This window comes from Macrobrachium rosenbergii, chromosome 51 (genome assembly GCF_040412425.1).
Source record: "Macrobrachium rosenbergii isolate ZJJX-2024 chromosome 51, ASM4041242v1, whole genome shotgun sequence".
Taxonomy (NCBI): Eukaryota; Metazoa; Arthropoda; class Malacostraca; order Decapoda; family Palaemonidae; genus Macrobrachium; species Macrobrachium rosenbergii.
This window is the reverse complement of record NC_089791.1, coordinates 70,204,161-70,221,536: the sequence shown is the minus strand read 5'-3', so window position 1 is coordinate 70,221,536 and position 17,376 is coordinate 70,204,161. Positions and strand designations below refer to the sequence as shown.

Here is a 17,376-nt window from a genome sequence, read left to right as displayed (position 1 = left end):
GGGTGAAAGCGATCAAACATGACACGGCGGTTATCCAACATATCCGCACAGGTGTCGTGAGCGAACACCATAAGACACACCTGCGTGTGGTGCTTGAAGACAGCCTAATGTTCTACACCAATAGACCAGTACCCCCTTACCAGGGATTGGCGGGGTATCTGGGAGAAGAGCCCGTAGAATAAGCACGCGCGCAGGTGGGTGCCATATCGGGGGCGTAAGATCAAGCTCTCGAGCCTTGCCATGAGTGAAAGATCATTGGAAGTAAAAGCAAACGAGTCAAAAATCAAAGTTGTGAATGCCAAACCGCGTTTTACCCTAACACCAGAAACATACAAAAGGTTTGCAAAGTTTAATGTAGTATTTTTTATCATTTGTTTGTGTCGTTTTTGAATGTAAATGTTATTGCCTGAGTATCATATTTCTATGTTTTAGTTCTGGTCTTGTGGCTTATTGATTATATAACATCTTTTAATTGAGTCTATTGCTTGTTCCTTTCTCTGTTATTTTATATTTTTTCATCCCTTTATTGTGTGTTAGCAATTTACATACCAATCTAGATACCACCATTTCCTTTGTGATTTATGATGTTCATTAGTGGTTTTTTATGTTTATGTTATCTTGTCATAAGTAATGAGATCTCTGTGCTTAATTTTCTATCTTCGTCATGTATTTCATTATATTCTTAGAAGTCAATGATTGATGTGTGCCATTTGTCTTTTATTATTTTTGTCTATTTAGGTAAATGCCATTCTTAGACACAGAGTCATTGCATTACAATTTCTAAATCTTTTTTTTGGTTATTGAGAGCAGTAAAGACAATTACGTATGCAATGTGAGTAAAAGTTTATTGCCGTGTTGTCATGATTGATAAGGACAATGTTGAAGTGTCTTAATTTTTTGTGTGTGTGTTCATAAGTTTGTTAAGATGCGGTTTTCGACTTTTTAAAGGTTTTGATATATAGGGGTTTTTAAAAATAGAAGAGGAGAAAAAATTTTGTTCAGTGACCAGGTTTTTCATTTTTTCAAAAAAATCAAAATGCATTTTCTTGTTTTGGTTTTAAGGGATGAGATTTGAGTTCACTTGTACTTTTTGGCTTGTACAAACGGGATTTTTGATTTTTCAATTAGAGATAGAATTTTTTTTTTTTTTATTTTCCCGGAAAATTACAGAAAAAAAAATTGCCAAAAATCAGAAACTCAAAATGGGGAAAATCCCAGGCTTTGTTTTAATCTACCATGTTTCCCCATGTTAAATTTAAAATTTCATTTAGATTGGTCCAATACTAAGGGAGGGGTTTTAAACGAAAAACTTATGTTTTGAGAAACGGGCTCCTTCAAAGTTTTAGTTACATAAAAAAAGTAAAAGGGTTGTCATGTTACAATTAATTCTATGGTTTTAATTTTTATTTTTGGGTATTAATTAATGCAAAATGATTATAAATAAGAATATTAATTGATTATTTATGTGCCTAAGACACATTCTTATAAAGAGGTTCCAACCCCCTCCAGATCTTGCTGCAAGGTATTACTCTAGGTATCATAGTTGCCTACACTTTTTTATTAGTTCGAATCACATTGCCAAATGGATGGAATTACTTTACATTAAGATTAGGGATTTGATTAACAACATCAAGTAGTGTCTTATTATGATAATTTTATTTTCAGGGGGGGTCTATAATATCAGCCTGAGAGGAGGGAGATTTTTCTAAAATATCTTTGCCCCTGTTCTGAACAAATAAAAGAGGGGGGATTGTTGGTCTCTGGTCAGCAGAGATCGCTGTAGGGCCGTTTGATGGGCGACAGCTCTCTCTCTCCGTCGCTCCATTCCCCCCTATGGCACTAATTTCTTGAACTCTTTCTTCTACTTCTCGCCTGGACTTTTCCAATCGGATGTCATCCATGAAGTTTACCTTTTAGGCCAGTGAAAAAGCAAAATCACAGTTCAGTCCCTCCTAGCGAGTAAGTTTAGTAGATATAAGTTTATTGCAACTTGTAGCATGGTATGCGTTGTCATGGCTGAATAACTAAAAGGTTAAGAATTATTGACATGACATTTCATTTCAAAGGAAGTTTTTTGTAATATATATATAAAAACTATACCAGATAAATCATTTATATATATGGTGTTTTATGGGTATATAGTTATTGTTATATTTAGGCCATAACTAGAGAATACGGCAAATTTTATATAATATTTCGTGGACACATTCTTGAATATATATATATAGAATTTTTTTAAATCGAATTTTTAAAGATTATTGGGTGTTTTTATATATCCCTTAAGATGCTAAATTTTGATTTTTAAAAATAGAAGAGAAGAAATTTTGTTCCATTCTTCATAAATCAAGGAGTATTTTCTTGTATTGGTGTAAGGCGTGTTCAGTTCACTTGTACTTTTGTGTCTTGTCAAAAGTGCCCTTAGAGATAGATTTTTTATTATTTCAGCCTAAAAAGCAATCGTGGGGGACGATTGCCCACCTTTGCCGGGACGCAAAGATCCAGGAGGGGTGGTAATGGTGAGGATGTCATCCCTATTTCAGGGTATCAAGGCACTCACAAGTTAATAAGTGCCAGGCGTCCCTATATCTAAAAACACCCCAAGAGGCAACCCCCCTCCAGGTATATGTATTTCAATCACGAAGTGGATGGGCCTAAGACTTTTATCCAATAGTGTCAGGAGGAAGGGTCAGGAGGGAGGCAGCACATGACCTGAAGGAAGAGGGGATTGTTGACGGACTTCTTATGGTTCCTGCCCCGCCGGTCCTTTACGCCTCGGAAATCGGGTGTCATCCATTAGTTTAATTTCCAGTTAGCTTAATCACAGTCTTCAAGTTTAGTAGATATAAGCATTCTGAACTTGTACAGTGGTATCATTCCTGTATACGTTAAGAACCAAGATGATCCAAAAAGAGTCATATATATATATATATATATATATATTATTATTATTGTGGCTATTAGAATTACATATGTGTCTGGTAAGAAAAGTGACCAGTAGATTATATATATTTCAGCCTAAAAAGCAATAAAAACGATATATACGATGGTGAGGATGGGTATTTATATATATATATATATAGGTATATGTATATGAGAGGTATAGACTTTTATATATACAGGGTCAGGTCGGCAATGTGACCTTCTTATGGTTAAGGCGACGCTGGGGTTCCGCAATCACAGTCTTCAATTTCTTGCGTCTGGATCGTAGTTACAAGAACATCAAAGAATTCGAGAAGTTAAGAACTGGAAAATCGTTTAACTGGAAAATCGTCGAAAATCGTCAAAAATCATAAGAAAACCTTACTTTTAATGCTCTGGGTGCATTGAAAACGACATATACTGCATTATTATTGAGTTTTACATAAAAAAACCTTCAAATCATGATTATTCTGCCGTTTTGGGGCCAAATTTCTTCCGTCAGATCGGCGATGACGCGTCGTAACCCCGAACATGCGTCGTAAGTCGGGAAATAATTTCTGATGAATATATTTGAAAAGCGTCGTAACCTCGAACGCCGTAAGTCGGAACCGTCATAAACCGGGGACTGCCTGTATATATATATATATATATGTATGTATGTATGTATGTATATATATATATATATATATATATATATATATAATATAATATATATATATATATATATATATATATACATACATATATATATATATATATATATATATATATATATATATATATATATATATAATGCCTATATGGACACCAAATTCTGGGACCCAAACTTATAAAGGAGTGATCATTTTGGATATCCAAGCTAAATCTAAATTATGCATGGGAATTCAGCAGCCCATTTTCCTTTGACTATACTCTATTTTCTTTACTGTTATCAAGAAACCTTCCCAAATTCCCCCGTGGTCTCCCAGGTGTATCTCGCTCTCCCTTTATCACTGTAAGTCCCATCTTGGACTCCATACAACTTTTCTATGCCTAAGCCAACCACCCTTTGCATGCTTAGTTAATTTCCAGATTAGGAAAAGTTATAGTAGAGCGTCTTTTGACTGGCTGTGCTGTCCTGTGCCTGCCCGAGTGGTTAGAGCAATCGTTAAGCCTTTTGGCGTGATACTGCACGGAGTTTGGATAGCTCGATGGAATATAGTTAGGACCTTAATTCATGCCATTCCTATAGCTAATTTGACACCACTCTCTTTCAGAGGGATGCTTTTATCATGTGTGATGGCGGACAAATCTCAGCTCACACATTTGTTTGTCGCCTGTACCCTCCAAGTGCAACAGGACAAAGGAATTTCACCTTTTACAGCACCATTAAATAATTATATATTATTCCTTAATGTGTACCCAAGTGTGCCCATGGTTGTAATAAATTTGTGAGTAATTGTTATTATTTGTTAAGTAGACGCTGTTACTTGTTAACCGAGTATAATTATGCCTTGCAATAAATTGATGTAAAGTAATAATTCATGTTTACATTCCCATCTGTCAATTCCTCCATGTTTTGTATTACTTGCTGCTATTTTATACAATTCTGTTGTGCAGCCACAGGTAGCCCACTAACATTGGCGATTTTGCCAGGATTTTCCATGATTGGTCTTATAGTGGACAACCTTTTTTATGGACTTAGGATTACTGTAAATATGTGGAATCTAAGGGCTTTTCCATGATTTCACTATGTGTTCCAATTCCCTTCTTTTTGTTTTATTCCAGATTTTTGTAAAGGCTTGCCTTATCTTTTCATTAAAATTGGTTTGTACTCCCCCCTTATGTTGCAAGCCTTGCATACATTTTCATTATTTAACAATTGTTCTGACTTGTTTTTGGAATCTTTGGTATCCATTACTTCTACTACTACCTCACCTTTATTTGCCATGCAAATCATTATATCCTTATATCTACCAAGTCTGTATAGTGCCTTACATAACCTCCCTGGACACACAAATCTATGCAACTTACCCCTACCCATATAACCACATGCAGAAAGGAGCCTCATCCCCATTTCTTGTTCTTTTCAAACTCCCTTAGGTCTTATCACATTTCAATGAAATTGTTTTTATCATTCCCCATGCAAAATTAAGGCTATATTCTAACACTAGCACTTGATTCATACTTGAAAGTCTCTTAGAATACGAAGACAAGTTGCTCCCCTACCTTGTCCATACTGTATAAGCGTAAACACTCAGTATACTTTATTAATAACAACCATTGCTCTTTAAACTGAAAACTTGATACAAAATGAAATTAGCTAGGTTTTTAATCATATTTGTAAAAAATATATTGTATAAATACTTAAAAGAAAAAGTGAACCCCATTTTGTCTCACACACACATCTTGCAATATGGTAGGACAGCCTACCAAATATATTACTTTCTTTTTCATTTTGTTCTAACCCACTATACAATACAGTCTTTGAAAAATATCGTACATGAAAAAAGCAAACCCCTTTTTTTTTGCCCAAACAGTCTTCAAAATACATTGTACAAAAAAAAATTCTACAAATATAAAAATACTTTTTCTCTGTCACCTGTGTGGGCTGCCCTTGGTGCTTACAATGATCATACTTTTTAACAACTTGTTTTTCAAAAGTATGATCACTGTAAGGACTAAGGGCAGCCCACACAGGTGACAGAAAAAGTATTTTTATATTTGTAGATTTTTTTTTTGTACAACTTATTTTAAGGACTGTTTGGGTAAAAAAAAAAAAAAAAAGTTTGTTTTTTTCATGTAGGATATTTTTCAAAGACTGTATTGTATAGTGGGTTAGAACAAAATGAAAAAGAAGTAATATATTTGGTAGGCTGTCCTACCGTATTGCAAGTTGTGTATGAGACAAAATGGGATCAACTTTTTCTTTTAAGTATTTTTACAGTATATTTTGTTACAAATATGGTTAAAAAAACCTAGCCAATTTCCATTTGTATCAGTTTTCAGTTTAAAGAGCAATGGTTGTTGTCAATATGCTTATTAACAACAACCATTGCTCTTTAAACTGAGTATTTGCGCTTACACGGTATGGACAAGATAAAGGGAGCAACTTGTCTTCATAATCTAAGAGACTTTCAAGTGTGAATGAAGTGCTAGTGTTAGGATATGGCCTTAATTTTTGCATGGGGAATGATAACAATAATTTCACTGAAATGTGTTAAGACTAAGGGAGTAAGAAAAGAACAAAAATGGGGATGAGGCTGCTTTCTGCATGGAGTTATGTGGGTAGGGGTAAGGCGCATAGATTCGTGTATCCAGGGAAGTTATGTAAGGAACTTTACAGACTTGGTAAATATAAGGACTTGATGATTTGTAAGGCAAATAATGGGGGGAGGTAGTACAGTATACCCCCTTTATTTGCAGGGGGTGTGTACCCCCCAAAAACCTAAAATCCAAGGATACTTAAAACCCCTCTAAAAACACTTAGAACTGCCTACAGTAAACCCCCGTATTCACAGGGGATGCGACCGCATCCCCCGCCAATAGCTAAAATCCACAAGTACTTAAAACCCCTCTAAAAACACTTAGAACTGCCTATTTTGATAAACATAAGAAAAATCCTCCAAAAATGCTTATACCTGAGAATTTTCATAGTTTTATCACAAAAAGTGCATTTCGTCATGAAAATGATATGAAAATACAGTAATTAGTGAATATTTCTCAGCGAAAAATACCGCACATGGGCGAATTTTCCACAAATAATGGGTAGATACGTTCCATAGAGAAATCTGGGAATATCTGAGTCGGCGAATCGTGAGAACGCGAATACGCGGGGTTTACTGTATTTTGATAGTTCAAACACAAATAAAACCCTCTAAAAATGGTTATACTCAAGTATTTTAATAGTTTTATCACAAAAAGTGCATTAAGTCATGAAAATATGAAAATACAGTAAATAGTGAATATTTCTCAGTGAAAAATACCGCGAATAGGTGGATTTTCCGCAGATAATGTGTATATATGTTCCATTGAGAAATCCGCGAATTAGTGAGTCCACAAATCGTGAGAATGCAAATATGGGGGGGGGTTTACTGTAGTAGTATTAGTAGTAACGGATGTCAAAGATTGCAAAAACAAGTCAGAACAATTGTTAAATAATGAAAATGCATACATGTACTGTACAAGGCTTGCAAAATACGGGGGGGGGTACAAAGCAATTTTAATAAAAAGGTAAGGCAAGCCTTTACATAAATCTGAAATAAAACAAAAAAGAAGGGAATTGGAACATAAAAGTAAAATCATGGAAAAGCCCTGATATCCCACATATTTACGGTAATTCTAAGTCCCTAATGAAGGTTGTCCACAAAGACCAATCACGGTATTGACAAGAGCAATGCAGAGACGGATGGAGAAATTTGTTGCTAAGATAATGGGAAAATGGGTGGGGTTGGCACCAACAGGTCATCTGAAACAACATGGATCTCACAGAGGAATTATCTACAATTAACATAAAGATTGTAAATTTGCGAGTTTGGATGTAACTTTCCTTTTTGCCAACATACCAGTCAAGATGCTGAAAACAATAAATAATAATAAATTGGGGACAGAATTTACACACATGACCTAGAGCATGATGTCATGATCAAACTGATGGAAACAGCTCTCAGCGTCAATGTCTTTCAGTGGGGAAAAACTATTATATGGAAAAAAAAAAAGCCTAGCTATGGGTTTGAACCTTTCGCTGAGCTTGGCTAACATTTTTATGGAGTGGTCTGAAACACAAGAGGTGGGCAAAGTGAATGCAAGGAACCTAAACAGTATCAAATGACATCTTGATTTTTAATAAGGAAGAAAGAGATAAATAAACTAAATGAACAAGTCAAGTTTACATTAGAAAAGGAGCAAGAGGGAGACATTCCATTCTTGGATAAACAGTATTGTTAAATAGGGAAGGGAAAAACTTAAAATTTAGGCTACAAATGAAGACACATACTAATTCATACAAGCACGTTCTCTGGACAAATGAAAGAAATTAATATGGGAGTAATAATGTTTGGCTAACAAGACTTATAGGATTGGCAGTCCTGCTTTCCTAGATGAAACATTGGAATACTTGAGGGACAACTTTACAAGATTAGGATACTCTTAAGTATTTGAGGGAAAGGCCACACACCAAGGCAGGGAAAAACTATTTTGGGGAGGAGGAAGGAAGGAAGGAGAAAAATAATTAATATTTGGAAAGGAAGAACAAAAATTAGTCCTGGACATGTACAAACAAAGAAAAAATGCCCCTGCCTCTGCCTAAGTGAAATTCACAGTAAAACTGTACAGTAAAACACCCCAAAAGAAAACCAACCATAACTCAAAGCATCCTAAGTTAATATTCATAAAGAGGAGGTGGGATACCCACAGCAATGGCAAGAGACAGCAAGCAAAGCACAATTCCCACCACTACCAGCACAAAAATTAACTGAATTGTTGAAAAAGTTGCAAAGTACTCTAAAAGAGGAATAAACACAGACATAATGAATTATGAAAATTATTAGAGTATCTAAGCACTAAAGTATAAATCACTTGCCAGCTAACCCTAGGAAAGCGAGGCAACAGCCAGTTATTTCATGAAGTCACACGAGAGACTGGAAGCAGATACTTCAGAGAGAGACTAGGCATAGGCAGTAAGGGCATTTGGATCATGACTGGTACAAGTTGGTGCAACTGAATGCAGTTGCAGTTAAGGAAAGCAATGTATAACTGAGGAGTTGTGATGAACATAAAAATGAGACACAACTATGTTGAAGTAGTAACAAAAAACTTGAACATTTACAAAATTTAAGTTGACACTACAAATATGAATTTGCTTTATCATAATCCCTTTTGACAAAACAGGATGCAAATATTGTATGATTTCATTTCCTGGAAAAATCTAACATTTTCTTAACATGCAATATAAACTTCTACTTACCTGTGTGTTGATCTGCAGGCATGATATTTACAAGTGCCCGTGCACTATCTCTTAGCTGGGGCAACTGTAGGGTGCAACCTAAGTCAGCCAACTGCAGTAAAAACTGGGTATATTTTGCTTGCCCAGACATGATCTGCAAGAGAATACAAGATTATGACAGCAGAACCTATTTTTCTAATTTGGAATACCATTCAACTTGTCAATGAAGAAAACCAAGGAAAATAACAAATACTTTGGACTGACAGATTTAAGATAGCCCAACAATACAAATGGGCCAAAATTTCCAGATTCTACAAGGCTGGCTCAAATGATTATTTCTTTAGGAAAAAATCTTGTTTTAATACAGAAATAATTTAAAAGAGTTAAAAAAATTGATTTCTCATCTACTGGTGTACCAGTCTTGAAAAATCATAAACAAAAGTGGAAGAGGAATGGAATGATTGAAGGCCAATATGAACTGGATGTTGCTAGTATGGCAGAGGGACCAACAGAGAAAACATCTTCAAAAGGTTAAGAATACCCATGGCCATCAGTAAAAACAAGGAATTTGCTTACAGCAGTGAGAACTGGTTGATGATGAGTTGATTACACTTGATGAAAACAGGATGATGGAAGGAATAAGATCAGAAAATTATCATAATGGGTAAAAGGGATGTACTGACATAAATTACAGGGTAATATGATTTTGAGCCTGCTATGAGAATTACTACCAGCCTGGCCTCATTCCAGAGAAATCAACAAAATAAGACATTCTATACACAGGACCAGAAGAATATTACAATCATGATTTACAAACTTCAAAAGGAGAAACTAGTGTGGAAATTTTGAGGAAACATTATTGTTTCAGCCTACAATGAGAAAATGGAGAAAATGCAGGAAGAAAGGCTAAGAAAAATTAAATTCATCAATTGCAAATCTGGCTTCATTCCAGAAAATCAACAACAAAGGCAGAGTTTAGATAGGACCAGATTATCAAAATCATAATATACAAAGTGAAAAAGGATGCACTAGAGTGGAAATTACACGGGAATATGACTGCTTGTGCCTACTATGAGAAATAGTGGAGAAAATGCTGGAAGAAAGGCTGTGAAAAACTGCTGAACTTGAGTTTAGCTTCATGCCAGAGAAATTAATAACATAAGCAGTCTTCATAATAAGGCAACCATGAGAAAAGTCCGATGGTATGTGGATGAGATTATACCACATGTTTATCTTGATTTGAGAAGGCATTCCACAAAGACAAAGACATGCAATTAGATGGGGATTATAGAAGAGGAGGTTACTGGAAAGATATTGTGCAAGTTATGATACTACATGTTACTATGAAGATAGTCTTCAGTGAAGAAAGTGGCAAAGTTATCAGTAGAACTTAAGACAATTACATCCATAATGGATCAGCCCCAAGTCCTTTGCTGTTTACAACAGAAATGAAAGAAGTGCAAATTGCAAAGCTTGTGTACTTCTATGTGAGGATGGCTTAGTACTGAAAATTAATTACTTCATCATTGTTAAACACCTGGCACATACTGAAAGCACTTTTCAAAATATTCTCCACCTGCATTGTCACATTTACTCCATCTTCAAAAGCACTTGTCAAATGCACTTGGGAAAACTCTCTCAGGCAATCTGGTTCAAGTGTCTGATAATTTCTCCAACTTTGCCAGTATCGAAGTATTGTCTCTAAGGGTTTTCCTTCAATAAACTGAATAAGTGTAAGTCTGGGCATAACAGACAGGGACTGTAAAAGTAAAATATCCATCCCTATTTGAAATAACCTGTCTTGATGTCAATAAAGGGTTGGGGGCTGTGGATTACTTCTTGCAACCAGACTACATTATGCTTTTTCTATGGTCCTTATTTTGGCTTACCAGTTTCCAGACTAATGCAATGTAGCTGCTGCTCCTCTTCATTGTCCTCACAAGTATTTAAAAGAAATTAAAAAAAATGATCCCCAAGCCACTCAAAACAAGCTAAGTGCTGTCTCTCAAATACCTTTGATCTTATGAGGTAGATGATTCTTGATACTGGGTCACGCAGGTCTCATCGCCTGCTTGAATATTCTCAAAATAGAAGAGTCTGTGAGCTTTGAATTCTGCCAGGAGGCCCTAACAGCTTCTTTTTTTTTTTTTTAATTAGCTCTCGGTGATACACAGGTCTGCAAATTTCATGTTATGCATCTTTGCACATTAATTCTCACCAACTGTCACTTCCCCACACATTTTTTCCCCTTCTTTTATTTCACCATTGCAAAACCAAGCTAAATGTAACTGGAACAAAACCAAAGGCACAGGCACAATCCAAAAAGCGCCATGTGAATGCTGAGTGAAAGATGTGGAGATTAACTCCTTTCTACATAAGTGTAACAGTTTGGAGAATAGTGTCACTACAGTTTTTCATGAGTGCATAAGGTATAGCATATTATAATACCAAATGCTAAGAGTCATGGTCAGTGCGTGGTAAGAATAAGGAGATTCAGAAGGTTTGATCAGAAGAAAGGATGAGGCACAGTTCATCATTAGAGTAACAGAAACACATGGAGAAAAGGCATGGATAACCACCTACGTATGAGGGTAGTCAAACAGTTGCTGTAAAAGACAGACTTGAATGAAAAAAGGGAAAATCTGGCACTACAATGAAATGAGCAATGATAATGATGATGAGTTACATTCTCTTTGAAAGACTTGATCCTGTGGAACGGACAATGTAAGTACTAATTTTAATGTGTGCACTTTACTGCTGGTTATACTGCTTTTGTGTCAATAATTAGAGGATGGTCTGCCATTTATTCATTATAAACAAATTTTTAGTTCGATCTAGTCATATCAGGAGTAACTCTGGCTTCATGAGCTCCATTTTCCACAGTTCAATATTTATATCAGCCTCATATTCTAGAGTGCTGATCAAGTTTTCCATAGCACTTACATCACTAAAATTCATAAAATTCTGCATGGATGCATTTTTAATGACCTTAAAATGGACCATTAACTGGAAGTACTGAAACCCCACACACATCCTACTCTTAACTATCAAGAGAGACCTACTGGGCAAACTAAGTCCTGTACATGCTACATCATAACCTTCCCTCTCACTGTAAAATGTTGTACTGTAAAACTAGTTTTATACAAACCCAATATCATAAGACATTTTGATGTTTTCTTGTAGGTGCTGATAGTCACATTGGATTACTGAAGAAGAGGGTTCATGTATTTTCATCCACCACAATATTTTAATTTAATTTCTCTGCCACTATCTGGGCCACATGTTTACAAACTGTAAACTGCTGGCAAGTGCTCACATATACACATACTATACATACCAATGGCTGCATGCAGCCTGGTCTTCATGACTTGATATTCTGGATGATGGCTCATAATTTAATTTAATGGCCATTCTTAACTAATGCCTGCATCGTTACTAACAGGACACTAATATTCACTCTGATTAATGGGTTTACATAAAAAAAGAGTTTTATAGCGAAAACGTGTCAATACAAAACACTTTGTTATGTGGGACTGATCTCAAGTCATTAAACATCCATAATGCGGGTCTGATCTCCTCAATCATACTTCTTTTGGCTCTAGTTAGGCAGCTTGTAATAGATACCATGTTTCCATCATCATTTGTAAGGAGCTTTTCTCTATATAGAGACTACCCTACTTAAAACATCCAAGTTACGAACGCTCAGAGATACAAACTGACAGGGTCACAAGTAAAAATGGTGTTCAGAGTACGCCCCTTTGCCACGTTAGTTCTTTTAGTTCAAAATTTTGCTCTTGCGCGCCTATTCTGCTACTAAGAAACTTAGCAAAGAACAGAAGAACATGAGGGGGACGAAGAACCTGTTCCTTTAACCCCTTCCCTGATTATCCCGAGTATTCTCATGATTAACTACCATGTATTCTTCTTACAATCACAAGAAATATTCATTCATACTTGTAAAATATTCCTACCTATCTCTTTCTTCCCGATTTAACTCTCTGATGAATTCCCATTTTCTATATTTAGTAAGTATTTTTGTCAATACATGGCAGTGTGCACTGTTTACTTTATGAACTTCCAATGTCAGAGGCTGCTCCTGTATGTGGAATGAGCTGGCAAGACTGTTTACACGGGGGATTTTTAAAGAGTGATTTCTGTCATCTGGGATTTTCTGTGTTGCGGCAGTGGTCTGGTCCTAAGGGTGCTGGTTTAAAGAGGTCGGACTGTATAATGAGTGAAAAGGTATATAATTAAAAATTTGATAAAAATTTCATTTAAAAGCTAATAGAGTTAAAACAAGTTGTTGGTTACAGTCTCAAAATGTTCCAGCAAATATACCTCCCTCCAAAAAAAGCAACGCTTAATACTGAATAACATAAAGAACATATAACCAACAGGAATGAACTATTTTATCACAAAACCACTAAGCAAAATCACCCAGCCCAAATTGTACAACAGAATACTATATGAACTGAAAAACCAAAAACATAATTTCACACAAAGCCTGACATAGCAAGAAACTATAAAAAGCTCAGAATAACATTAGGGGGAAAGAAGTCATATACCAGCATCACTTACATAATTATCACAGGTAAGCTTTGTCACTGGCAAAATTTTAAAAATGTACAACAAAGGCATGAAAATGATCACAGAAGAAATGACAAACAAAAACAATTAAGTCACTGAAAAAACTTGAAAACTATGCCAGTGAAAGATCACTAAGGGCAATTCAATGGCAGCCACACAATACAAATTGTACTATTGGAAAAAATCATGCCACAGAATTTATTGCCAGATGTTATACAACGTACTTAACATGATTTTGTCATGTTGAATGAGTAACTACATTCTAGTAATACAGATGCTAACAGGTAGACACTGCATTACTCAAGTGGGGGCAAGTCCCACTACGAAACAGATGATTACACTTTAATTCATAGCCACAATAAGTATGCTGACTCGACTTAAGTTTGCAAATCTTCACCAAGGATTGTTAGCAAAAGTTCATCAAGTACTTACCACACCAGGAAGACAGTTTTCTGCTTCAACATTTGGACCTTCGTATGGGTGTTGCGGAGATCCAGTTGATGAATCAGAGGAGCTATCTGGGGATGATGGCATATTGTTTCCTACCTGGACTAATTTGGCTGTCAACACCTATGGGCAGAAAGAAACATTAGTAATACTCTAACTTCATATAGTTTTCATATACAGGTTGGCCATCACTAATCCGGCATCATTGGGACCTAGAGGGTGCCGGATTAGCCATTTTGCCGGATTAACCATTTATTAGGCTAGAATACACGAAACACAGTAGCTAAGCACCTCATCCTAGAATTAAAATATCCCATAAATCAGTACAAGTTGGTTAATAAAGAAAAGACAATTATCAAATACAGGTAGTGCTCGAGTTACGATAATTCGACTTATGATATTTCGAGTTTACGATGGGGTTAGCAATTAATACCGATACGAAAATATTTAGGAAATATTTTTAGATTTCGCGCAGGCACAGGCAGCGAGAGAGACCAACTTCTTTTCCTCCATCTCTTTATTACATCTGCTAGTTAAAAAGGTAAAAGAGAATGATAAAATTATTGTTAGTAACGTTATACTCTTGCGTAAATGCGTACAGCCATAAACAACCGAACAGGAAACTGTTGTTTTGCTAATAATCATCCCAGATAACAACTGTTATGCTTGTATTTCAACCATCGTACGGTTAAACAATTACTGTAGTTATGTTAAAAATGACGTTAAGTACAGTACAATAGGACTGATATAATTTTTACACTATACCCTTATTCGCTTTGGAGAAAAGATCGGCAAGGAAATATACTGCTGCAGTAACTTTATGCTGCAATTTGTAGCTGAAGCTGAGGAAGCAATGTTAAAGCTGCTAATGACTATAGATTATCGTGCATCGGCAACATGGATGAAACCTGACTGTAAATAAAATTGGAGAAAATGTATTTTAATCAAAACTACTGAACATGAAAGAATACAAATTACTGCTGTTTTCACGCGTTAAAAGATAAATACGTAAAGCTCGTATTATGATGAAATCAAGAGAAAATAGCTAATGGAATCTTGATTTTTTTCTTACACAAAACAAACATGTCCCCAAAACGGCCAGCCGCGATTCCTGCGAATCAAATATTAACGAAAAAATAGCTAAATTAATTTTCACAACGTTAAACGATTTAAAAACATTTTTTAAGTTATATTTAAAAACATTTTGAGAGTATATCTAAACATATCCTTGTCCCAAATAAAAGAAGTATCTATTCATTTACGCTACTAGAAGCAAGAAAAGCTCTCTGAACTGAGTTAAATGCGGCGAAATAAACACCGCGTTATCGATTCCAAAAACAAAACATTGATTGCAATTTATAATAAAAAAGTAATATGAGAATATACGCAGTTGGATACAATTGTAGTAAAGCGTAACTTTTTAAAAGATCCATGAAAAAGATGCACATTCGTTATGTTGATGTTTGTATAATACTGTTAATATGTGAATAGAGTTTAGTATAATGTAGGCTAGTACGCCGTATATGTAGCCTATACAATATACCACAGCGTAGGCCAAAAGACAATAATAAATGTAAAAAATGGAACAGCAAAAGCATGCCTGTGTTTACAAACACCTCCAGTTTGTTGAGGCAGCACACTGCGCCACCAAATCGAAGCGGCCGGCGAGCGAGTTAGCGCAGCGACCCGGGAAATTTGAAAATTAGTGCGGAAACAGAAATTACTGTAGCCGAAATTTGTGCCGGATTACTGATTGTTCCGGACTACTGATTGCCGGATTAGTGATGGTCAACCTGTATTACCAAAAACCTCTGATTGTAGCTGATAAAATAAAATTATATTATTGCAGCAGTACTTTTCAAACTATGTAATAAACAAAAAAAAATATCCCTGTCCATACCATTTTATCCCTGAGAGGCATATTTGCAATGATCTTCTTGTCATCCACTGGATCTATGGGATCAGTATTCAGATAGAGTTCAACTTTTACATTGGGAGCTGTTGATTTCAATCGATGCAAGACCTGTGTGAAGAACAATTCATAAATGCTTTTGATCTGAACTATCTCACTGACAAACTTTAGCAAAACTGAACTAAAGTTAACATGAGAAAAAACAAGAAAAAAATGAAATGCATTCAAGCCATTAACGATATTATGCACTGTTGATTAAAAATTCCAAAAATGATGCACTGTACATGAGTGAACATAACAATCTCAATAAAACATAAACTTGCCGTTCACCTAAGTAACAGGCATCTAAAGTCTAAAGCTTACCTGTCTTCTAATTGAACCCATGGTATCATTGGTGTGAGTCCAAACATCCAACTCATCTGGTTGTCGGCCTTGGACAGGAAACCTCACCAAGAGTGACATGTGCTTCCCCCTTGATGCTCTGAATTGCACAGAAAAATTATCAATCATCACCTATCTTGTAGAGACATTTAAATACTTATGGTTAAGTCTACAAACATCAATAGAGGGAGTATTAGATTAATTACTCTAAGCTTAACTTTAGTTCATATTTTGAGTAGAGTGAGAATAGTTTCACTTAATCATACCTTCCAAGTGGAAGAATTGTCCTGTCATCCCCAAAGTCTCCATCACATTCAGACACATATTCATGAAGAACTTTTAAAACACGGCACATCCTTGTTGTTTCCTGGCGGACCCTGTTGACCGAATCTTTATCCCGATCTAACACTGATACAGTGTCATACATTGCCTGAAAATTAAAAAATTTCATCAAGATACCCTTGAATCTAAATGACAGGAAAGATGAATAACTAGTTCTATGTACTTTCAATGGTGAAACAGAAACCAAACTGGAGTTTTGAATGTAGCTGCATTATAACAGAAATAGCCTGTGTTCAAAAAAAAAAAAAATACCCGAGCATACTATAATTAGGTTAACTATATAAACAACCTTCATCCATTTCTGTAATTTCTCTGGGATATACCATTCCACCAGTGGCTTCTACTACTTATTTTCAAGTAAACCCCTATATTCCTGCACCATATTCATGATTCAACTGCCTACAATCCATCAAATGCTTCAAAATTCTAGGGTGTTACCAAGTGTGGTAGGGTGCAGCCAGATCTACTTATCTATTTATATATTTCCCTTAACACTAATCCTGTCTATGGTTTTGCTTGAACCTGTCATTAACTGTATTTCATTTGCTTAAAAAATAGCTAAGGATATTTTGGTTTATTTTATTTTATTTTACTGCAATGCTTTCAAGAATAATAGTCTCTTGAGTATCTGGATTAATACATCCCAGGCCTCCCAGATAATGGAAATTTCCTGATATGATAAAAACACACTACTAATCTACAATGGCAACTGTATACCCTTAACTTGTTAATATTTCATAGCTGCATACATCTGCTTATAAACAAATGAAACAGAAACTTTGGTCTGTTTGTAAGCAACATAAAATACACCATCCAGTACTGCAATGCTTTTAAGAATAATAATCTCTCGAGTATCTGGATTAAC

The 17,376-nt window shown here is 35.5% G+C and overlaps 1 protein-coding gene across 1 annotated transcript in view; it reads right to left on the bottom strand.

The window, feature by feature from the left end:
* Positions 1 to 17,376, bottom strand: part of LOC136833478 (ubiquitin carboxyl-terminal hydrolase 9X-like) — a 525,953-nt gene that overhangs the window by 351,016 nt on the left and 157,561 nt on the right. The window contains 5 exon segments of the mRNA XM_067095694.1: positions 8,864 to 8,996; positions 13,862 to 13,999; positions 15,777 to 15,899; positions 16,152 to 16,269; positions 16,436 to 16,599. Of these exon segments, the coding sequence (XP_066951795.1) occupies positions 8,864 to 8,996; positions 13,862 to 13,999; positions 15,777 to 15,899; positions 16,152 to 16,269; positions 16,436 to 16,599 (676 nt within the window).